At 35.8% G+C, this 24463-nt stretch overlaps 1 protein-coding gene across 6 annotated transcripts in view; it reads right to left on the bottom strand.

Moving 5' to 3' along the window:
• The window catches only part of DGKB (diacylglycerol kinase beta), a gene marked incomplete at both ends in the record, with an annotated part of 627903 nt that overhangs the window by 30022 nt on the left and 573418 nt on the right, over positions 1-24463 (bottom strand). For all 6 annotated transcript variants that reach the window (XM_080701803.1, XM_080701804.1, XM_080701806.1 and 3 more), the window contains one exon: positions 460-580. In XM_080701803.1, the coding sequence (XP_080557929.1) occupies positions 460-580 (121 nt within the window). The remainder of the gene's footprint in view (positions 1-459; positions 581-24463) is intronic.

Here is a 24463-nt window from a genome sequence, read left to right as displayed (position 1 = left end):
TTAGGAAAGATTCTTTAAAAAGTTTCAAATTTAATCCACAATTTTTTTATCATAAAATAATTTATTATTAACTTTATAAGAACAATCTCACACTTTGGTCCATGAGAGAACTAACTTCATAGTCCCAAAATAACTTTTTTGACTTTGGATAATTTGTCTGGTAAATACTTTGGGGTTTCAGTAAACTAAAATGAGTGTGAATGAGCATAGAGGAATTAAATTTGCATGTTAAAACTGGGGCATCACCATTTCCATGGTAGTTAATAAGAGAGATCCCAAGACCCTGACAAGTAGTTAACCAATATTTTATAAAAGCTATCAGTTTCCTTTAGTTTGAAATATATGTGTTAATAATTGAACATTTGGAAAAATAAGAGAGATGTCACTATCAGAGTCTTGCATGCTTTTGATTATTTTGTGGTTATGACTCCCTCTGTCAATTACAGAGGAAAGAGCTACCTGACAACCACAGAAGAGCACTGAGCCAGCCGCCGGCCAGCACTTTTCAGTCCTGTGTATATTTGCCCCATCTCCATGGCTCCTTCCAAGCCAACCACCTCCAGCAACTGGTCACTCAGATCTGAAAGAAAAGATAAGCCTTGTCAGTTATAGTGAAGATGCATATGTCCAAAATTTAACACCATTGAATATTGTGGAAATAATGAAGGCATGTCCTAGAGAAAGTTGTTTCAGCTTGAAAATCAAAAGTCATGAAAGGATGGCCTACTTCTGCAACTCTCAATTTAACTAAATCTTGAGGTTCTGTGGAAAATTATTTGCTGTCAGCTTATTCTAAAACAAGTAGGAAGGACAAATCTGAGTCAGATAATGCTAAAAAACATACCAGTAGTTTTTTTTTTAACATCAACAAACTTAATGTTATTCCACATGTATATACGGAACATTGTATATCCCACATCAGACATTTGGCAGCAAATACACATTTTATAACTATAAATAAAGTATGAGGATATGCTGTCAAACACAATTTTGTTAAATTACTTGAATGAGAGACCTTAGTGATCATAGAGTTGAAATGTTTTATTGTATAGATTAGAAGACTTGAGTCCCTAAATCATTGACTGACTTGTCTATAGTCATAGGTCACTTTGTATATAAGTTCAGAAAAAATATTAGTTTCTGGAAATATTTTCCTGATATTAAGGAATACATATTCTACCAAAATAATATACAGTAGTAGTTTGGATAATTAGCACAGTGCAATTATCATTATTATTGACAGAAGACACTAAAAGGGGCTAATAACATAGATATCACTTGTTAGATGTTTATTAGTATCTGTCTCTGGAATAATCACAGTCTATCTCATTGGCTTCCTCTCAGAATGAACCTAAAAAAAAAATATGATTATCCCTGTTTATAGAAAAAGAAGCTGAAAATTACAAAAGTTAACTCCATTTCAATATTCACATACCAAAGAAATTATAAAACTAAAATTTGAACCCAACTACTTTGGAGTATAAGTACTGTGCTAACCTTTAATGAATCAGAAGTTTGAAAAACAGTTAACAACTATAGAAGTATTTCTTACATAGAGAAAGAGGCTGGATTATGTGAGCTCCAAGTTCCCTTTCTAGTCTAAATATTTGTACTCAATCAGAAAGCAAAGTTTGGACTCATATCAGTAAAATCCCAGGAAGCCCTTCCCTAAGACACAGTTATAACACTCATCTACTGAACTGAGTGCTGAGACCTTTGATTTGGAAATAGACATGGGTCATTTTCTATGATAATAATCTTATGTACTCTCAATGTGTTTTCAAATGTACATAAATAGATCATCTAGACATTTCACACAGAGTCCAAAAACAAGCAGGGGTAGCAATTCTAATGTCTGAATAAATAGACTTTAAGCCAAATCTTATCAGAAAAGACATAGAGTGCCATTTCTTACTGATGAAAGGAACAATCCAACAAGAAGATGTAATGGTAATAAAATATGTATGGAAATAGACATATGTTTGGAAATAGACATGGGTCATTTTCTATGATAATAATCTTATGTACTCTCAATGTGTTTTCAAATGTACATAAATAGATCATCTAGACATTTCACACAGAGTCCAAAAACAAGCAGGGGTAGCAATTCTAATGTCTGAATAAATAGACTTTAAGCCAAATCTTATCAGAAAAGACATAGAGTGCCATTTCTTACTGATGAAAGGAACAATCCAACAAGAAGATGTAATGGTAATAAAATATGTATGTCCCAAACGTGGATGCACCCACTTTTATAAAATAAACTCTTCAAAGCATTAAGACTCAGATACACCTCACCTCAAACAATATAATTGGGAGACTTCAACAGAGCTTTCATACCATTAGATTGATCTTGCAGACAAAAAGATAATTAAAGATGGTTTAGAACAAAAGAAGATCATAAACCAAAAGGACCTAATAGACATATGTACAGACTGTTCCATCCAACAACAGCAGAACACACATTCTTCTCATATCCTTATGGAAGCTTCTCCAAAATTCTAAGCCACAAAACAAGTACTAGCAAATCCATAAAATGGAATATAATCCCTGGCATCTTTTTAGATCATAACAAAATGAAAGTAAAAATCAACAGGAAGACCCAGAGGAATCACATAGATACATAGAGACTGAATGATACACTTTTGAATGAGGACTGAACCAAAGAAGAGACAAGGGGAGAAATTAAAAAATTCTATAATCACCGTGTGTGGTGGCGCATGCTTATAATCCCTGCACTTGGGAGGCAGAGACAAGAGGATCAGAGGTTTGAAGCCAGCCACGCTGGCTTAAGAGACCCTGTTTCCAAATAAAAATATAAAAAAAAATAGGTGTCTGTGAGTGTAGCCTGGAGGTAGAAGGGTTTCCAGGAACTCTAGTACCAAAAACACACAAAAAAATTCTATAATCATATGAAAATAAAACATAGAGGCACACCATACCAAAAGATAAACAAGATTGATAAACTCTTAGCACATAGTACTTTGAAATCTCAAAATTCATGAGGTCCATGATCACTAGAAAATTTAATATAAGCACTTACAACAGAATTTAAAAATTTAATATAAGCACTTATACCAGAAATTGTGATCAAGACTTCATAGTTTTCTAGGGAAATTATAAAAGTATTATTTTTAAAATTTAAAACTATAGCTATGGCATGGGATTGGTTCAAATAAAGATCGTTTAGCTACCACAGCAAATGTTACCAAGTCAGAGTTTAGATCCTCCACCTTGTTCCTCTAACTCCTATTTAGACTTATTTCTCATGAAGCTTATTCTGTTTCTAGTTTAAATGGATGTTGCCAAGAACAGATGGACAAGGAATAGAAACATATTCTTTCAACTGTAGCCGGCACTAAAATGTGCTTGGCTCTGTAGCCTGGGTGTTAATATACGCATTTCTTAGATATAAGTCAACCAGAAAACAGCACTGTGGCAAACAGGAAAGCCCAGATGTGTACCTGGTGATATTTATAAAACAACTACTACCAGCCCCTGTGCAGGACTGGAGTTCAAGTTGGATATTGTAGGTTTTTACTGTCTGATTTCTGCATAGGTAAAATTTTATGCTAATTTTTGTAATGATCTGAGGCTGGTTGGTGGGAAGTAGTCTAGAAGAAATGAAACACTTTCTCACAACATAGTTAATCTGTGAGCCCTAACTTTTCCCTGAATCACAAGGATTTGTCTACGCCCACACCATATTGCTACCGTCTACCACCCTCCTTCTGATTTTGTTCTTTCTTTTAATTTGTCTTTGTTTTTATCCCTGCAAAAATACCCTGAAAATCTATTCTACTGCTAATAATCAGTAATTAAGATATTTCTTGTGGATTTAGAAAACCTAGGCTTTCAACCTTTCATGTTCGTGCTCACAGAAAGTGTTATATAGGAATGGCAAAATGTTTACAAAGACTAGCAAAAGTAAATAATTACCATAGTCTTTTTAACTAGGCATTTAGATGGGAAAAAAATCAGAAAAAAACTAAAATTGTGCTGTGCAAATTTGCTCCCATAAATGCATCCATATTGTTTGATGCAGCATGATCTGCAATATCCATAAACAACTTATATCTCCTACATGTTGTCTTTGAGATAGGGGTCTTGATTGACTTCAGACAGAGTTTTTGTCTATACATTTTTGAACTCTTTCTATATGTGGTGTCCTCTGAACATCAAAGACTTCTTTATTTCCTGTTCTATCTAAAATTCAAGCGTAGCTTTCCTTGCAATGACCTAACCAACCACAGTAACCTATTTAATTGATTTGCTACCCAGCTATTGATTTCATAATTAAGAATAGGAGTAGCACACTATAGCTCATGGACCAAATCCACTTACTGTCTGTTTTTGTATGGTTTATGAATTAAGAATAACTTTTTCCAAATTTAACAAGTAGAAAAACTGAAAAAGAATACTATATTGTGATATGTGAAAATTATATCAAACTATATTGCCCATGAATTAGTTTTAATTGGAACATAGTCATATTCACTTGTTTAAATTTCATCTCTGCCTGCTTTAGCATCACAATGGCAGAGAAGAGTAGTTGTGGCTGTGACCATATGGCCCACAAATTGTTAATTCTTTACTATCTGGCCCTTTGGATAAAATGTTTCCCAAAAGAAACATGAATTCTTTTAGATCACAGAAGTCTTGAGTTCTGCAATAACTGCTAATGGAACCAGAGTGGCCTGAAAGACCTACTCTTCATGCACTGATACCACGGGCCAAGCAACTCTTCTCAACCACGACATCTCGACACCCTAGTGATCTCTGAGGTTTGCCAAATTCATTCATTGCCATCAATCAGCAAAGTGTCTAAGTAGCTTTAACTCAAAAGAAACTAGAACAGCTAAGAATTCAGCTTTAGGCTCGGCCATTGCATTTTTGTTGGCTTTTTTGAAAGTGAGAGAAGAAGTGGAGTCATAGAAAGGAAGGCAGAAGTTGCAAGCAGATCTAGAGGCCCAGGTGTGAATCAGCTCTACCTCTCAGAGTCCTCTGCAAGCATAGACAAGTGCTCACTTCCTGAGATGGGGACGTGTGTATGTGTGTCTATCCTCAGCAAGACCTTGCTTTTGCTTAATTTAATGTTATGAGATGAACTTTTGAAGGACAAAATACGAGGTTTCTGATTTCATGTCCCTTCAGATATCTCCATGGGGGTAATGGAGTCAAGAGAATTTTCAAATTAGATATTTTCATTTTTAAAGTGAAAATCTTAAGAGATATTTTAGAGGAAAAATTAATGAAACCACCAAAATTGGGTCACATTAGAGCAGAATTCTTAACATAGGGTTTATAAATCTGAGTGGGGGAAATATAACTGTATTATTACTAACCTAATTTGAATTAAATAGTTCTTTCAAGTCTAAATTTTTGGCAAGAAACTATAGTTGTAGTGGCTGTTTCTATGACTGTTACTGATAGATATCAGAGACATTTCCATATCATATTATAGTTAGTGCAATTTTTCTTTTAAAAAGATAGTAACCAATTTTAATTATTCACAGTCCTAAAATATATTTAGTAATCTTTATAAAAATAATAATTTAAATTTTATTATTTTTAAATTTAAATTTTATTTGCATATAATATTTCAAAATTTTATTTACACATAACTATTTTGAAATTTTAATAATTACTGGACCTCTGCTAGATTTTTAAAATTAACTTGTTAATAAGGAAGTACACATTACTAAATCAAAATTTTAGCATTATTTCAACACAATTGGCTTTATATGTAGTCTGTATACTCTATCTTTTAAATTTTAAAACGTCTGATAAAAGTCTGTGGATTTCAACAGAATGGCAGAGGACTGTAGCACCAAAATGGTCTGAAAGCTTAATTTGGAGTAGAATTTGCCTTTGACATTATAAGTCTTTTTCTGGACATTGTTGATGCTGCTTTCAATAGGGAATGTGGAGTAAAATTGTAAAATCTGAAGTTGGGGACATATATGATGATTGGAGAACTCAGGAGCAACACAGCTAATAAGTGGGTAATATTTATTCATTGCTTAGTCTCTTCATTTTGACAGTTATGTTCTGATAATATGTTTCATTATGTAATTGTTTCAGACTGCCATATGTGATAGAGCAGAAGAAGATGCACTACAAACACAGACTGGATGTGGGTTGTAGCATTTCATAGAATATGGAGTATCCCGAAGAGAGGGCAGGGAGAGGTGGAGCTGAGCAGCACAAACTTGGAGTGTGGTGCATGGTGGGCGGAGTCCAGCAACACCCTGTCCCACTGTGGGGGACAACCCTAAGGCACACTCAGCGGGCACGTTTTGTAATTCACATTAATTGTTAATTATATCCACTGCTTATTAAGTCATTGTTTGGCCATGGTAAGAGCAGACTAGCTCTAAAGTTGTACTTTCTAAGGATATGCAGATTTTATGCCCTCCAGTGATGTTTCATTTATCTAACATTGATTTAAAACATTTATGAGCATCCAGAAAACCTTTTTTAAATTAAAAAAAAATTTTTTTTGGTGCTGTGGATTGAACTCAGGGACTCATCTATGCTGAGCACATACTCTAACACTGAGCTACACCCTGAGTCCCCAGAATAAACTTTAAAAACGCCAAGGTGTCTATCTGAAATCCATCCACCAAACTACATACTTCAGAGATTCTTCCTTAATGTGTCTGTCCACTGCCCATTGATTCTGAATTTGGTTTTACATCTCATAAGTATAAATATTCATATTCCCTGACTTCCATAAATTAAAAGATGCAAATAAAAAGGGGTGAGTAGAGAAAGTTTAAGGAAGAATTTGTTAACATGTACTCTGTTTCATTGATAAAATGAAGGTAGACTTTTAACACATTAAGAAACAAACTATGCAATTGTAGGTCTATTAACAAAAGAGAAAAGAAATGGTAAGGGTTTCTATGTAATTGCATGCTTACTATGAATAGATTCTCTACTAAGGGCTTTCAATTTTTCATTTAAGACTCTCAACCATTCTTTGAGGCTGGTATTATTCTATTCATTTTATTGTTAAAGAAATTATGCCACTTTGTTACTGTATAATTGAAAATCTGATTTTTAAACTTGGTGTGCTTGACTCCAAATTCCATGTTATTGTATATACTGATGACAGTAAGAACTAGTTAATTAAATGTTATAAGTGATGGAAGAGAAAAAAATACTACACAGGAATATATCCATGACACCTTAAAATGGTGCTGCTAATGATCATACCACTAAATTGTTTCAGATATCATCACCAAATTAAAACACAGTAAACACAGTATAAAACTTCTATTTGTGAGTACTCCAAGTCACATAGGAATTAGACTCTGAAAAATCTCTGTACGAAAGCTAAGAAATGCAAAATGCTTTTTGGAACAATTTCTATCCAAAATGGTTAAAATGCGATATCTAAAGAGATTAGAATCTGGAACACAAATGGATTAACTAGAGTTATTTGAAAAAAATATAGCAGTATGAAATATCCCATTTCCTACTGAAATCTGAAAAATGAAGGGTGTGTGTGTGTGTAGAATCACATGGCAGACTTTAAAAAATGACTTTTAAAGAATGGATTTGATCATCTCTTTTAAAGCCATCTGGTTTTTTGAAAACAACCAGGCAGAGCTGACTATAACTTTATGTGTTTTCCTTCTAAAATCCTGAACTTCCCTAAACGTATCCAAAAAAGAAGACCAGAAATCACAGTATGGTATATTGTCAACAACCTCCCATTTTGTCCAGAGCAGTTCAAGGCCTACAATTCACTTTGTAACAGTGTACTTGAAAAGTGAACTTTCACCACAGGACATACAACCCAAGGAATCATAAGTATTTCATTCACAAGACCCATAGAGGACCAGTGTCAAGATTTCCCACAGCAATCTATTGCTGCAACTGGCAGTTGTATTCTCAGGAAATGTGTATGAGCAGAAGCAAGTGGTGAATTTGAACACTGCTGCCTCTGGGTTCTCGAGTCAGTTTGTTCTTGCTGAGCTTTGTGTGTGGACTCAAGGCCCTCGCTTGTTTTCTGTGTGAATGAGCCGTTGGTGTGTGTGGGAATGTTTTCACAGTGCTATGCCTCCTCTGCCCTCTTCTATAAACCAAGCTATTTCACGTGTCTCCTCATATGAGTGCCATCACCAAACAAAGCGAGTGCTCATGAATGAAGGCTGATGTCAGCAAACTCTGAATAGCTTCTGGATAGGCATCTGCACCCTAATACCAATGCCAGCCGAAGGGGTGCATTCACACGGGCAATCACCAACCCTTATTCTCCTAAGGAGCACGCACTTCCAGTAATTAATATACAAAACAAAACCATGCACATTAAAGTTCAATATATAGGGCAGTGCCAATATTACTTTATATATGGTCATCTAGTCTTTAATCCAGTTTCTAGAAGTTGTAGGAAAATCAGATATTTATTTGAAATATAGAATTTAATGGGCTATTTCAGCTGTGTCATTCATTTTGATTTCAATGAAATATGAGAGAAATAAAAATTTAAAAGCATGCTGATTTCAAACTCACTTATAAACTTTAGCTAAAAATTAAAAGGACAAAATAATGGTAAGGAATAGTGATTTACATTCAACATTTCCCTGTATAACAGAGCTGTTTTGGTATTCACTGTTCCCTGGTTATGTATAAATTATTACACTCCTAGCAAGAGATTGAAAGACTCTATTATATTTGGAGTTCTTGTGCATAAAAACATTGCTGGTCATAAGTAAATCTTTTTCTCCTGGCAGTTTATCTTCGGTGAAAAGTCTACATGGCTAAATAGAATTAAATCCCAGAGAGCTTCATTTGGAACTTTTTGTTACAGGCAAAAGATAGGATTATATTGTGATGTCTTGTGTCTTGCTAAGGATGCTTGAAAAGCTGCTGAGTTCAAGGCTCTGCACAACAGGAAGTTTATAGTTTCTGCTATGAACAGTTAACTGTTAGTGCAGGACTGAGAGTCCCTCTCTCATGAACGGAGACAGGAGCTGTTAGTGGCTTAAGCACCAAGCACCCTGCATAGCATCATTACATCACCATTGAATGATGAGCAATTCTTGACTCCTACGTACCTCTAGGAAAAAATAATTCCAGTCAAGAAGACATTCCTAATTTTTAAAATTTGTTTGGAAGTTCATAATAGATTGTGAACAGATGGACCCACCTAATAGGCTGCCTGCTACCAAGTTAGTACAGCTTAGCCCACACCTAAGTACTTTTATTTTGTATATATTCTCATTTTCTCCCCTTTTATTGTGCAGTCAGGTAATTTTAATTCATAAATTTATGCCTGCAGAAAAAGAATTGTCCTGGATTATTAAAGTGAATTAAATGTTGACACAAGTAGTGTTATTTGAATGGGACTTTAAAATTAATTCCACCCGTAAATAATTGTAAAAAATACAACATCTTTTGTCGTGTCAACTACAAAGAGCAGAGAAATCTATTCCTCACATGAAATCACTCAGAAGAACGAACTTGCATCCTACTGCTACAGATGGGTTTTCAGCATCTAGTCACCTTATGACACTTATTAATCATCTACTAAAAGTTTCCAAAGAGTTTGACTTTTTTTTAAAAAAAAATAAAGAATAAGCTTTTGTATACAGATATGGTAAAGGATTCAGATAAGCACAAAAAGTCTCTGTGAGAGAATTTTCCTTACATTTTTACAAAGCATGGCATTTTATCTTGACAAAAGAACTACACTGATATTAATCCAGCTTTTAGAAAATGCAGCAACATTCATGACTAATAGTAATGTGAAAAGTAGACTGGGAAAGTTAAAAGTATCTTCACCCCTAGCAACACTAGAGAACACAAGAGAAGTTCAAATGCAAACTCAGATTTTCAGCACTAAGAAGCTAAGGACTTGATCTTTCCTTTCAAGGAGCTGCTTTGGGGGATGGGGGAAGCTTAAACCTCTTTTATATTGCAAACTTTGCCAATGTATCTTATCCTTCTACTTCATCATACAAGAGCTACATCCCTCTTTAACAGTTTAAAATGCAATTGCATTGATATCCTTGGTATAGAGACAAATTATTCTGTTTAGGCATATTCTTTTAAAAGTTATTTGTTTAAAAGGGCTTCACTGTATTGGTCTTATAGCCCTTCATACAACAGAACAAAAGCAGTTCTATGAAAGAAGACTAAACTTGGACTAACCGTTAAAAAAAAAAAAAAGCAAAGTTCCTCTCTGTTTTTATCAAATTTGATTGCTGCAGCTGTTCCCAGTTTCTGTATTTTAAAAATAGCCTTATTCAGTGCCTTGTTGGCTAAAGGCCAGAGTGCCATTAGAACATGTTGTACGGAAAACCTCTATTCAGTTACAGATACAGAAATATATTTAAGATCAGTGGGGGTCATCTGCAGCAAACACTTGTAAAGGAAAATAGAATTTTAATGTGTTTGGACTGATCACCACTTTTCAAGCTAGTTGAAAGCTCCTGTGCAGAGCCTTCCTATTATTTTTTTCCTCTTAGGTAAAAATATAGAATGAATATCAACTTCATTGGAAAAATATTATTAGAATGGTCTATTTCTCAAATAGCAATTGTGTAGCTGAAATACAGATTTCAAAGAATACCTACTAGTGGTCTCTGTCTAACAGGTTAACAGGCATCCATCCAGGGGGAAAGATCGGCAACTGAAAAAATACTACAAATGGGTCATAGCTTCTCTCTAAAATAAGCTGCCTAACTAAGGTTACCAGGTCTGAAATAGACCAGTCTGTCCTTCCCCCCATAAATGAGTCTGAGGACTCATTTTGGGCAGATAACTTCATACCTTTGGGCTCAAAGTGTGTGGAGCTAGGGTCAAAGAATTGAATTATTCAGTGGAGTTCTACATGTATTCTGTTCTCTTTTTGCCTCAACAAAGGATTGAAACTAGCATTTGGGACTAAACAGATTCATACAGGAGTGTTAATGTGAGTTGAGAGTAAAAGTGTCTGTTCTGCATGTGTCTTCAATAAAAAGAAGGTGCTTTTCTTTTTTAATTCAGGGAATGATAGTATGAAAGAAAGATTTAGAAGCAGAAGTTTGAGGAGAACCTAGGTGGGAAGAGGAGCTTCTGTTAAGGAAATGCACACCAGATGTGAAGGTGTGAAGTATTAGAGACTTGGCCTTTCTGGAAAGCTAACATATTAGCTTGTCACAGTTTTGTGGTGGCTGGTGGAGGACATGAGTTGGGTTAGAGATCTAAGGCGTTAGCAATAGCAGTAGTCAGAATACCATCATTTATATTAGTCTCTTTCCCTTGACACTTAATTTCCATAAAGTAAAACAAAGAGGCCAAGAAGACACTAGCACACACGCTGGGATGTGGGACAGAAGAGGAACCCTTAGTCTAGAAAAACTTAATCTTTTATAATAGGCATAAGCCTGTCTATCTTTTCCCAGTTGCCAAACTGGTTTATAAAGAGTAGCCATTTTTAACACTTTCCTGATCAAATGTGAATGAGAACCATGATGGTACTAAAGTAGATGTGATACGAAAATATTTCACAGTTAGCAAGAGCACTGGCCAACCAGAGTGGATCCTATCATTGTTAGGTAACAGGGTTCCAGAGGCCTCTAATATACCTGGCATTGATCTCCTTGCTGGATCTTGAAGTCAGTATAAAGTCCCAGGGAGGAATGGGGGAACGTAGGAAGATCATGAACAACAGTGTGGAAATATGGAAATAATTTAACATTTGGTGCCACTATCCTGAATGGCAAGTTCCAGTGGAAGGTACTAAACTGAAATATGTGTCTTAAATTCTAGTTTCTAGTCCTAGCTTTTGCTTCTTTTACAAGGTAATCTCAGGCAAGTAACTAAGTGTTTCTGGGACCAAGATACCTTATCTCCAAAAGAAGAATGATATTGACTTGGCTTTGTGATTAGATCGCTCAGCTTTGTGATTAAAACATACAGTTAATCTTACAGTAAAATTTTCCTGCTTACTCTTTCTTAGTCCCCAGACTAAAAATATTTTGCATAAATGAAGTAATTATATAAATTATTTGAATGCTACATTTTTGATCTACCAACATTTCCATGAGAATAGTTTGGAAAAAATACTGGAGACAAATTAATTAAAGATGGTGTGCCCAGGTAAAAGATACATGACTACAGATATTAAAATGGAGGACACAGAATGAATTCAAGTAAAGAACAAGAAACAAATAAAAAAAGGGTCTGATCTAAAAATTCACTTGGTTTAAGTAAATGTAAAACATAGTTAGGCTGGATGCCTCATAAGAGAGAGAGGACCAGAGTACGAGCATCTCCCTTTGATTTTTCACCATGAATCCAAGAGTGGAGAGCTTAGCCAGGCATTCTGCAGGAGGCATGGGACAGGCCTGGCCACATGTAAATGTGGAGGAAGAGATATGACCCAGATTGGTCTGATTACCACAAGGATGGGGACAAAGTGATGATCTTCAGATGTTCTAGGTACAAGGCAAAGTAGAATTATAAAGTTTAGTGGATTCACTTAGTAAGCAAAACAAAGCTACTTTGGGCTGGTGGCAGCTCACTGTAATGAAGCACTTTATTAGGCAATGATTTTACTATGCGATTGCTTCATGATTTCTGAAATAAAAGCAGTGATGACAAAATATGCAATTTCCTAGGGTTCTGGGTATCAACATTACAAAACAAGTCATTTGTTATTTATCATATGCTTATTACAATTTCAGAAATTACAAAAGCAAAGTGTCAACACAAAAAATAAAATATTCAAATCATATGTATCAATTGCTAGGCTAGGTGTGGAGTATATAGTGATGAGCAAAGCATAAAATGGATTTTTACTACAGAAACTGGAAAGGGGATGTTCACTGTAGTGTATCAGTGTAGTGTTAAAGCTGTCTATAAAGTGGAAGCTCCTGGGGATAACTTGTTACTGCACTGGAGAAGTCGCTCTGGTTACAAAATTGGTTGAGTGCTTGGATTCAGCCATTTCTGAACCTAGGTTATGGATTTTCATGTACATAAGGAAATAAATCCACTTTGTACTTTTAAAAGTAATTTAAAATATGAATACCTAAAATAATAATAATCAAAAGGTTTAGCTTTATTTAGCCAGTTGAGTTTGGTTTGTGTCATCTGTAAATGAATAATACCCAGGTGACACGACTTCTAGCCCTTACTACTGGCAGATTCATTGTCTTCAATATACTTGAATGGTGTCATTTGCCCTCACTGGTGCCTTTAACTAATTTGTATTCCTTAAAGAGCAAGAGCCTTTACATTCAATTATCCATAATCATAACTTTATTTCCAATGCTACTCTATGAAAATTATGAAACCTTTTCCAAAATACTATTTTCTATTCCCCAAAGAGGCCTGATCACCACTGTCCAAAAATACAGTTTTTCCACTCAGTTCAAGGGCTTTTAGTTCTCATTACTCTCTTTTACTGCTTCCTCCCATGTCAACAGCCCTCCTATAAATGTTTCAAAAACACATTATGGTTGTGACTTATTTGGGCTCAACCTACAGTACTGGGAGGCAGAAAATAGAATCAAAGACTCACATAGCATGGTCCCTAACACATAAGACCTAGCAGTAACCATGATACACAACACTTTTCACACTGGTCATTTCTTTGCCTAGTGGACTATACCACTGCCCCTTACTGTTGAACATGATTAATATGAATAATTTAATTCAACTCCCATTTTTTTTTTTTTTTTTGGTGGTACTGGGGTTCCTGGAAACCTTTCTACCTCCGGGCTACACTCCCAGACACCTATTTTTATACTTTTTTATTTGGAAACAGGGTTCGAACCTGCACGATCCTCCTGTTTCCGCCTCCCAAGTGCGGGGATTATAAGCATGTGCCACCACGCCCGGCTTAACTCCCATTTTTCACAAAAGTAGTCTCCACTTTTACATAGTTACCATGAATTTTCAAATGTCTCTTTTTATTCCATGTGGATTGGATTTTTGCTGTTGTTGTGGTACTGAGGATGGAACCCAGGGACCTTCTACCTCTGGGCTATAGCCCCAGCCCTATTTTTATTTATTATTTGGAAACAGAGTCTTGATAAGTTCCTGAGAGCCTCACTAAGTTGCTGAGGCTGTCTGCGAACTTGTGATCCTCCTGTTTCAGCCTCCCGAGTACTGGGATTACACACGTGTGCCACCATACCCGGCTATGGATTTGAAATTTTGACAGAAAATTTTATTTTCCTGGGCAAAATTTTGCCCTTATATTTACTTTGTAGTATTATACATATTGCTTTAAATTTCTACATAATATTTATTTGCCATTCATTGCATTTATTTCACCCAACAAAATTAAATTGAGTACCAGTAGATGTGGGGTTCATCAATCTACACCAGATACTCTGGGAGGTGACTGAAATGGATGTGAAAGGCACAGTTCCAAACCCAAAGAGATTAGTCTCCTCAAGAGAACTGGAAAAAAAAAAAAAAAAAAAAAAGTCGGGCATGGTGGCGCACGCTTGTAATTCCCCTCTTTGGGAGGCGGAGACAGGAGGATCGCTCAGGTTCGAAGCCAGCTGTGCTGGCTTAAGAGACCCTGTTTCCAAATTTAAAAAAAAGTATAAAACAGGTACTGGGAGTGTAGCCCGGAGGTAGGAGGGTTTCCAGGGACCCCAACACTGCCAAAAAATAAATTAATAAAAGAAAGAAAGAAAAAGAAAAAAGAAAGGAATGTAGTATTGCCAATGGTGCTTGATGCTGAAGAGAGTTGGGATGCTACGGGTTTAGGGAAAAAGCCTAGACATGTGAGTTATTGAGGTTACGAGGACTCAGTCATGAAAGACCTTATAAACCTTGCTGAGAGTTTGGGCCTTTCCTGTAGCGTGTACTGGAGTGCAGTTAATTTTTTAAGCTAAGTAGAAAAGTGTCTGGATTAAACTTTTAAAATAATATTTAGGAGGCATGGAAGATGGTACTTTAAACCATTTAGCCTCCTATAACAGAAATACCACAAACTGGGTGCTTATTAAGAACATACTTTCATTTTCCTCAGTTCTGGAGGCTGAGAAAACGAGCATCAAAGTGTCTGGTGAGTGCCCGCATCCTAAACCAAATCATTTCACCGTAGCCTCACATGGTGGATGGGTGAAGGATTGCTCTGGTTGCGATCTCAACATATAATGTGAGGGGGCATAAACACCCAGTTCATTGCAGGTGGATTTTAAGGAAATGAAGTAAGAAGCAGGGTGATCAGAGAAGCACTGAAGTTGTCTAGTGAAAGATGGTAAGGAGTTAAATTAAAGCTGTGTCCATGTGCATGAAGTCAATATCACATGGAGGAGATGGAGCCGATAGCACCACGAATAAGCAGGTGAAGTGTGTTCAAAGGCAAGAGGTTCCCATCCCAGTTGAGGTACTACCAACCAAAATATGGAAAGCTGGGAGAAAAGCAGGTGGGGGAACAAGCAACAAGCTAAGTATAGTTTAAAATATGCTGGTATTGTGGAGTCAGTGAGACATTTATGCAGAGCTCTCTGCTTGAACTTATTACATGCTGAGAACTGCTTGGAGAATATATATCTGTAGATGGGAAACATTATTTTAAAATTAATATAAAATCCTTAAGGATGAGAAATATACACTGGGCTGCTTTTGAGTTTGTTTTTAGATACCCAAATGCACAACCTGGCACAGAGTAGACAATCAATAGCATATGTTGAATTAGTAATAATGCTCTGAATTAAGTACACTTGAAGCTTTCCTGATAGTCTTCTATAAGTGTCTCCAGAAGAAAGACGGGCTCACCCTTAAATTTAGTTTGCAAAGAGTATGAGGTAGAAAAAAAGTCTCAGAAATTTGAGAAAATTTCTTAAAGTAGCAAATATATTCCTTTTGATTAAAGATGAATATTGATGGACTTTCTTCTACGTAGTCATCCTTTCTCATATCTATCTAACTCTTTTTAGCTTCTCACACTTTTTCATGTTTAATGCATGCTCACAGTATTTATGTACTATGCTTAAGCCATTGTTACCTGAGTGTTTTTCACTTGTAACCTAAAGCATTCCCTACTGATCCAACTATACATATGGAGGGGAAAAAATCAGAGAAAATAAATAATTGGCTCACAGTTTTATAGCAAATGCCTAAGGTTCTTTCTGTGATACCATAATTGTGTGCTGCATCTCAAGGTTATTGATGGGAAGATTCTTTGAATATTTGCCCTTAATTAGTAATGCCTTACCAGGGAAGTTCTCAAAGGTAAAAATACTATTGCTATATAACCATTCTTTATGTTATGAGCATCTTTGTCATTTCTACTTCTCAGTCTTTATTATTCAAGAATACTGCTAACTTATTTTTACTTAACTGATTTTTCTGGAGATTGAAATCAATTTAGCATATTTGGGGTATAACTAAATTGGAAATAAGTCTAGAATAATACAGTAAAATATTAAATAACTGCCTACTAAATGTTTCATGTTTTCAAATATTTTTTAAAATGATTAAAATTTTATAGCAGTTTAAAATCTTAAAATTCTTTCTTTGTAGTAAAAACAGGTACTTACTTGTTATTATAAAGTACTAATCAGATCTTATATCCCTAGTTGCTAGAAGTACTTTATGAATTCAGAATTCTATTAAATGATGACTTATTTTTTCCAGATCAGTCCATGCAAGAGGCACTTACTTATTACACATGTTTTTCAGCATATGTTGCAAGTTTATTTTAATGCTGAAGAGGCACATTATGATCAAAGCAGAATTCTGCCCAATTTAAACTGTTCTAAGCTATTTTCATACATTCACTCATGTAATACTGTAAGATTTACATTAAAATGAATGCTTGTCTACAATTAAGCGATTCAGTCAACATTAAAAAAAAAAGGTGCAAATGTGTGCAACGTGAAAAAAAAAATCAACAGATGTGCGAATAATCTCTGCTTGGGGGCCAGTATCAAAAAGAACACTATCCATACACACAAAAAAGTTCTAACATTTATTCTTTCTATTCTTTAAGGTTTCTTCACACCTTAATTAAAGGACTCAAACTCACACAAAATCACAGAACTCTCTTTTATGATAATACTTTGGTTAGTCAACAATTAATTGGTCCAAGAAAAAAAATAATGAACTACAAAATCAATAGTAGAACCTAGAGGAGGATATCTATTTTGGCTTCTCTTCATTGGTATATTCCTCTAATCTGACAATAAATATATGTCAAAGCAGCAATGATTTACACACATTAGTCAGCTAGAATACAGGAACAAAAAGCAAAGGCTCAGATCCCTGAGGTCAGTAAACATGTATGCCAGGCATTTATGTACAGATGCAAGATGAATTTTGCCTAAATGTAGGAATCCATTTACACCCTACTCTAAGTAAATATCACCTCCTCACACTTTATAGAAGACACATAGTTCAATCATATGCATGGGGACCCCAGAAAACATCAGGAGGATATAGAAAATTTTAAGAAGTTAGTTAAGATGGAATAAATGAAATATTTTATAAAGTATGATTTCTGTTTCAACAAGTTATATTTTAGCGAACATTGGAAAGATATCTAATGGTCATCTACTTCAGTAGGTGTGGGGGAAAGGAAAACATATGCTAATTGGAAGTCTATAATATTTAGACAGTCTGAAGTTTCTTGCCAAATAGCATCCACAGAATGTACTTAAGTGTCATTCCTATTCTACCCCCCCTCAACGAATTGCAGAATGTCTATCCTTTTGTCATATTCACTGAGTTTGTTGATGCATGTATTTGAAAAATTATTGACTAGAAAAGGTGGTCACCGACAATCACATTCCAATACAGGGAGAAAATGAGTTCATGTTATTGTACTTAAGTAATATTGTCATTTAATGTGCTTTCAAAATAATTAACATTTATTATAATCATTTTCTATATTGCATCAAATCACATCTTTTAGATAAATAAAGACAATGAATAAAATTTTAATACATGGACCCATGTACACTGAGGGTCCTTATGTATATATACATCATACTCAACTCCAATGTGATCCCAAGTTCAACTGTTCTGATTTATTAGAACTCTTCTACAAAATTCTTCAAGCAGCCTTGGTGAGTGAACCTTCTAAGAGTATCTATGTCTGTGTCTATATAGATAGTTCTGAGTGAGAAAATGATTAGCCTCAGGTCTCTGATTAAATCACTGACCATACTTTAAGCCATTAGAGAGACCACTTCTCCACACACATTCTCAACTCAAGAATATAAAATGCTGAGAAATTATAGGGTTTATGATTTGGCAAGGGGTTAATATGTCTTAAATTTTCTCATAAATTTCTTGATTGGCTCTTTGCCCATGAGAACCAAGAAGTTTAAACTCTTGGTCAGGGGGTTAAAAGGAAGTTTTGAGTGCTTTTAGAATGCTACAAAATATCTAAGCCCTACATTGTCACAATAGGGCAGTGATTATTTTCCATAGCAAAAGGGATGTTAAAAACAGGGTCATGGATATGATATGACAAAGAAATGTATGCTCATGCAAATAAGCTCAAGGGAAAAAAGAAATATATTACTATGAGTTGTTTCTGATTTTCATCTCTGATAATTATTTTCTAACAGTTCTTTAGTACGTGGGAATGAATTTTCATATGGAAAAATTTTATGCATGTGAATAAGCTTTCATTGTGTATATCATTTAGCCTCATAGGTGCACAAGAAATATCATTTTTTAATCTTGTTAATCAATTTATTTCTGCTACCATTTTCCCATTTCTCCATTCTGTGAGCAGATTTCATCTCAGATATTTTAAAGGCCAATTTCCTCTTTAAAGGTTGTATAATATCTGAGAAAATCGGCAAACAGCCTCTCATTCTTAGCGTATCTTGTGGCCACTACATTTATGCTATGCAGCATTGCCTGGTGATGCCTGTGCACAGAGGACTGAGAAAACTTGGCGAGACTCATCCTGGCTCTGCCAGTGCTTCCCAGTGTATTCACATCTCTTCAACTGAGAATGTCTTCCCACCTCTTCAGGACTCTTCCAGGGAGCCAGCTGAGGTTTACACAAGGTAACTATCCCCCTTACCTGGAATATCGGGATGTCTCCTGATCTTTCCTTAAACCTTCTCTTCCTTGGGATACTTCATCATTTTTGCAGGACAAAAGGCACAAATTGTTAGGTAGAGGGTTGAATGTGCTCTACAGGGCTGTTTGGCTATTATCATACTATGTTCTAATTATTTTAATGCTTCTTTTTTTAATAGATTCCACCTAAACATGTGCTTCTGAGATAGTCTTTTTTTTTTTTTTGGTGGTACTGAGGGTGGAACCCAGGGGCTTTTCTATCTCCAGGCTATATTCCCAGACCTATTTTATACTTTATTTGGAAACAGGGTCTCACTAAGTTGCTGAGAGCCTCACTAAGTAGCCAAGACTGGCTTTGAACCCGTGCGATCCTCCTGTCTCAGCCTCCTAAGTGCTAGATTTACACGCATGCACTACCATGCCTAGCTGAGATAGTCTTGAAAGACTATGGGATTTGATACACAGGGCCAACTTGCCCTTCTGAAAATCTCATCTCCAGCAGGACACACACTTTCCAAGTCACTGAAGCCCCTGCCCAGTGTGCTTCCTGTTGGCTCCACCAGACATTTGTGACTTCATCTTCTGAGCCAAGATTCCAAGCTGCTTTTACTTTGTACTCTGCAAGAGGTCCCAGGGCCAGAATGTGGGAAAGAGCCTTACTATGTTTGAAAAGTAGAGGCTTCATCTTACTGAAACTCAGAATGGTAGAATATAGGCAGACAAGCCAACTATGTATATAGATGAATATAGTCAGACAAGCCAACTATATTTTATATATGATACATATATCATATATATGCACATATATGATGTATAATGTATATATGAAATAATATATGTGACATATTATATATATATATATATTTTTTTGGATGGAACCCAGAAGCATTATACCTCCAAGCTATACCCCCAGCCCTATTTTTTATTCTTCATTTTGAAACCAGGTCTCACTGAGTTGCAAAGGGCCTCACTTAGTAGCTGAAGCTGTCCTTGAACTGCGATCCTCTGGTTTCAGCCTCCCAAATGCTGGGATTACAAGCGTGTGCCACCACGCCCAGATGCATATTATATTACACAGAGATTAATAGATGATGGAGACAGTACAACTACATAGACATCGAGTCTAATAATTTCTGATATAGATACTAAACAGATAATAATTGAGTAATGCACACATTCAAAAGAAAAGTTTGTGTGCTAACTGTAAGATATTAATTTTTAAAAGAGTTAACATTTTGGTATTATAGGTACTATATGGACATGTTATGCACCCTCATAGAGATTATGGTCTAATAAACAGAGAAATAGTATGTACAATCTATATAGGCAAACATATAGATTCTTCGTTAAAATATCACTTGAAAATCATGGTAAGTATTACAACCACGTTAGGGCCAAGTTTGAAGTGCTAGGTAATTTGTAGGAAGGGAAAATAACCCACCTTGGGTGAAGAGTTCCCCAAGGAAGGCACATGTAAGTAACAACCTGAAGCATATGAGACTCAGCAGGAGAGCAGGCGAGCGATAGTGGTTGTGGGCAGAGGAAGAACCTGTGTAAATGTACAAAAAAGGTGGGATAGAGCCTGTGCTCAAAATGACCTTGAAATTATTCAGGATGGAGATAGCATGGGATTTTAAATAGCATGAGAAGGAAAGGTCTATTAAGCTCAAAATTATAAGCAAGTGCATGTACCTATGATTTTATATGCCACGTTTAAGAGTTTGAACTTCACATGCAGGACATTGGTCCTCCGTTAAATATTTTATACACTGGACAACATGATCAGATTTTTTATGTTGAAAAGTCATCTGACCCCTTCTAACCTTCCCCAAGTGAGGGCTACTGCTATTTACAAGTAAAACTCCTTACTGATGCATGTGCAAGAGTGAAATCATGGTTTTTATCCTGAGGTGGTAATCTTATTTTAGTTCTGCTCCTCTGTTGTGCTTCAGAACCACAGCATGGGGACATGGGAGATGAGTGTAAATGTGGAACCAAAAGAGAAACAAGTTTCAATGCTGTATCTTCAAAGTGGACTAAAATGTAAAATATAAAATATAAAGGCTTAAATATAACTCATCGATACAATTTCTCCTGTGATCCTAGAGTATTTCCATAATTTGCTGTTTGTGAAACTTTATGGTGTTTTCAAAAAGGTTTTTTGATAAGATTAAACATTCTCTGGTCCAGTTTGCTACACCATAGATTATTATTTGTGTGACCTTGAAAAATGTATGTGATCTCTGCAAGTAACTGTCCCTTCCTATGTGAAATGAAATAAAATAACTAGTGAAAGAGTATATTCAGCACACTTAGTTCCATGGTCGGTATAGGATAGGGTTTCAATAATAGTTGCTGTTAATGTTAGTAATAGTAAAAATTATTTAGTTGAGCTGAAAAAATTTTCAAGGATAGAACAGGAGACTAGTATTCAGGATTCTTGAACTTCTGGTGTGCCATATTAGAGAGCTTTAAGAACTTGAGGAGAACAAAGACTAGACTAAGATAAAGACCTATATTCTATTTAATCTTCATGTTTGAAGTAGGAAGCAGGAAGGATTAATGGGAGTTCAAGTTCTACTTCAAAGAATCCCCCTCCTTTTAGTGGATGCAAGGGATTGTAAAACAACCCAATTTCTCCCTCCTTTTATATCTTCTCCTTTTCCCTCTTTCTACTGAGTTATGGATTGATAATTCTTTGTACCTTTATGTATACATATGTCATATACATATTTCTGTATCAAACAAAAGAGTTCATAGTAAAACTAGCTGTTATTGATTCCATCAATTTTCTTCTGCATTTCAGCTTTATCTTTTTAGTTTTGAATACAGGAGTGCTAGGCAGCCTCGGCAGCTAGCTCAGTTTTCTAACTACTCTAGGAAAACATGTCAATGTTTGTTCAGTTCTAGCCAAGAATTGTTAGTGCTCCAAGAGTTGTTAGACATAACAAAAGGATCTTTACATTCTCATAGAATGGCTATTTTATTTTTCATTTTTCCTTTTGGGGTTTTCATTCTTTTTTTGAGATTCTTCTCTTTTCACCCCATCTCTTAGGTTCCTGGCTCCTTGATACCTTATATCTTCTATAAGATGATTCACTAAATTACTGGGGTAATAGTAAATGTACAAGGCTTCTCTTCTCTCCATGGGGTGTATATCTCAAATACAATACAATTACAGTTGTCAGCTGATTGGAGAAATAAGCAGTACTTATATTTTGAAGACATGAATGTAAACCTGAGTAATTAATACTACTGATAAAAAATCAAATGTAAAAACCATCACCACTCATTAATTTTTAAAATGAATCTCTTGTTTAAACATTTATTTGCTTTAAATGAATAATGAAAGGCAATTCTATCTCCCCTCCCCCAACCCCAAACCAGAATTAAGTAGCATTGAAATTCCTTTTCATAGATAGATATATGACAAAATTAGGTGTTTGGTAAGATACAGACACTGCTTGCAAGTATAAAAATAAGATGAAAACATTTCGATGCCCTTTCCCACTTCTGTAGGACAGCAACTACACAGGCTATTCTCTGGAGTAATGATCTTGGCTCTCTCCAAAAGCTTTTTTATCCTATATTCAGTAGGTCATCTTCTGTCTTCAGCTGCACAGAGCTCCACTTCTATTAATTTAAAATGGAGGTTTCAGAGGTTCACATTCAGCAAAATCTGTTCCTTAAGAGGTAAATTCTACCAATTTCTCATTTGAAGACATGTGAATTTATTTTTGGGGAAAATCTATTTATATAATCTATATCTTCACCAGCAGGAAATAAACACAGCATATAAAAGAAGCTAATAAAATATCCTTTTTCTCAAAGTTTATTTTAGTTCTGTGCTTTAGTAACATTGTCTTAGAGGTTTTTCCAGTATTGTCATTTTATCATTACCATCATTTTGTTAAGCTATCTAGTGTTCTGAAAAGGTTATTCACCCCATGGATGTCTTTTAAAAAAAACCATATTGAACATCCATTGAAAAGAATGAAAGAAATCCTGTTGAAAATGCAGGTGCACTAATAAATGGGTGGTCTTTGGATCACAGTATTTATATGTACTGTGGCAAAGCTGAGTAGAAACCTAAATGTTATACATACAAAGTGGTACAACAAGAACATCTGTGTTGGGGGGATTGAACTGGCATGGCTAACACCTCCAGTGCCAGGTGCAAAGGAAATTTCAATACAGCTTGAGTAATCTTGACTGCTAGCATCTGCCTGCATCAGATTATCTCCCGCGTTTCTAGACCACCACTCTCCGCTCCAGTATTTATATGCTACATCTGGTGGTGCAATGGGCAAGCAAGAAGGAAAGATGCCTCCGTTACGGGGGGCAAATGCTGGACTCTTTAACTCAACACAAAGGCACATAGGAATTCTTTTCAGGCCCGCGGGCTGCCCGCCAACTCTGCGAGACTGATTAGCAGATAGCACTCAGCGTGATGGCTGCTTTGTCCTTTCAGTCTTAGTTGCATAGCCACGTGCATAATCTGGAAACATTTAACTCTTCCGTCTAAAATTCTGTTTCTAAATATTATTGCCAGGAAAATAACAGGGTTTTCTTATGTTGCCAGAATCGTAACAGAGCTTTAATGTGACTTGGCTCAACCTGAAGTCTCAACATACATCTGATTTTCAGGACGAGTTCGGGTGGAAGGGCGAGAGAATGGCGGAGCTCCTCCATCCGCCAGTCTCCACGACACAGTGCAAAAGTCTCACGTGCACAACAACCCATTCTACATAAAGATTATGTCCCTCAGCTCCGGGCATCAAACTGCCATCTGCCTCAAGAGATGACTGTGCCGCCTACTGCAGAGAAAACAGAAGTGACCAGGTGGCTATTGCTTCAGCATTTTACCATCTTATGATCTACACAAACCACATCCCACCTTTTCCCTTTGCTACTTGTTATAATAAATTTGTGACACCTCTCTTTATCTTTATAAAGAAAAACCCATACCTTCCTGCTTTATATCCCTAGCTTTTCCTGATTTTGTTCATGAACTGTCCCTGCCCATTGCACTTTTGTTACCTGATTGTTTTTTTTTTTTTTTATGGTACTGAAGATTTAACCCTGGGGTGTTCCCACCATTGAGCAATATCTCCAGACCTTTTTATTTTTTTTAACTTTTGATTGAAACAAAGTCTAGTTAAGTTGATGAGGGTCTCGCTAAATTGCTGAGGCTGTCCTTGAACCGTGGGCCTCCTGTTTTTTCAGCACCTTAAGCACTGGGATAACAGGTGTGCATATTGTGCCTGGCTTATTATCTGAATTTTATTCTGCTCAGTATATTTAAATTCCTTAAAAGCCGGGCATGGTGGCGCACGCTTGTAACCCCAGCATTTGAAAGGCTGAGACCAGAGGATCGCGGTTCGTGGACAGCCTCAGCTACTTAGTGAGGCACTCCGTTACTTAGTGAGACCCTGTTTCAAAATAAAGAATAAAAAAT

This window comes from Muscardinus avellanarius (genome assembly GCF_963383645.1).
Source record: "Muscardinus avellanarius genome assembly, chromosome: 9".
Classification (NCBI taxonomy): domain Eukaryota; kingdom Metazoa; phylum Chordata; class Mammalia; order Rodentia; family Gliridae; genus Muscardinus; species Muscardinus avellanarius.
The sequence above is the reverse complement of the archived record's forward strand: the minus strand, read 5'-3'. Positions and strand labels throughout refer to the sequence as shown.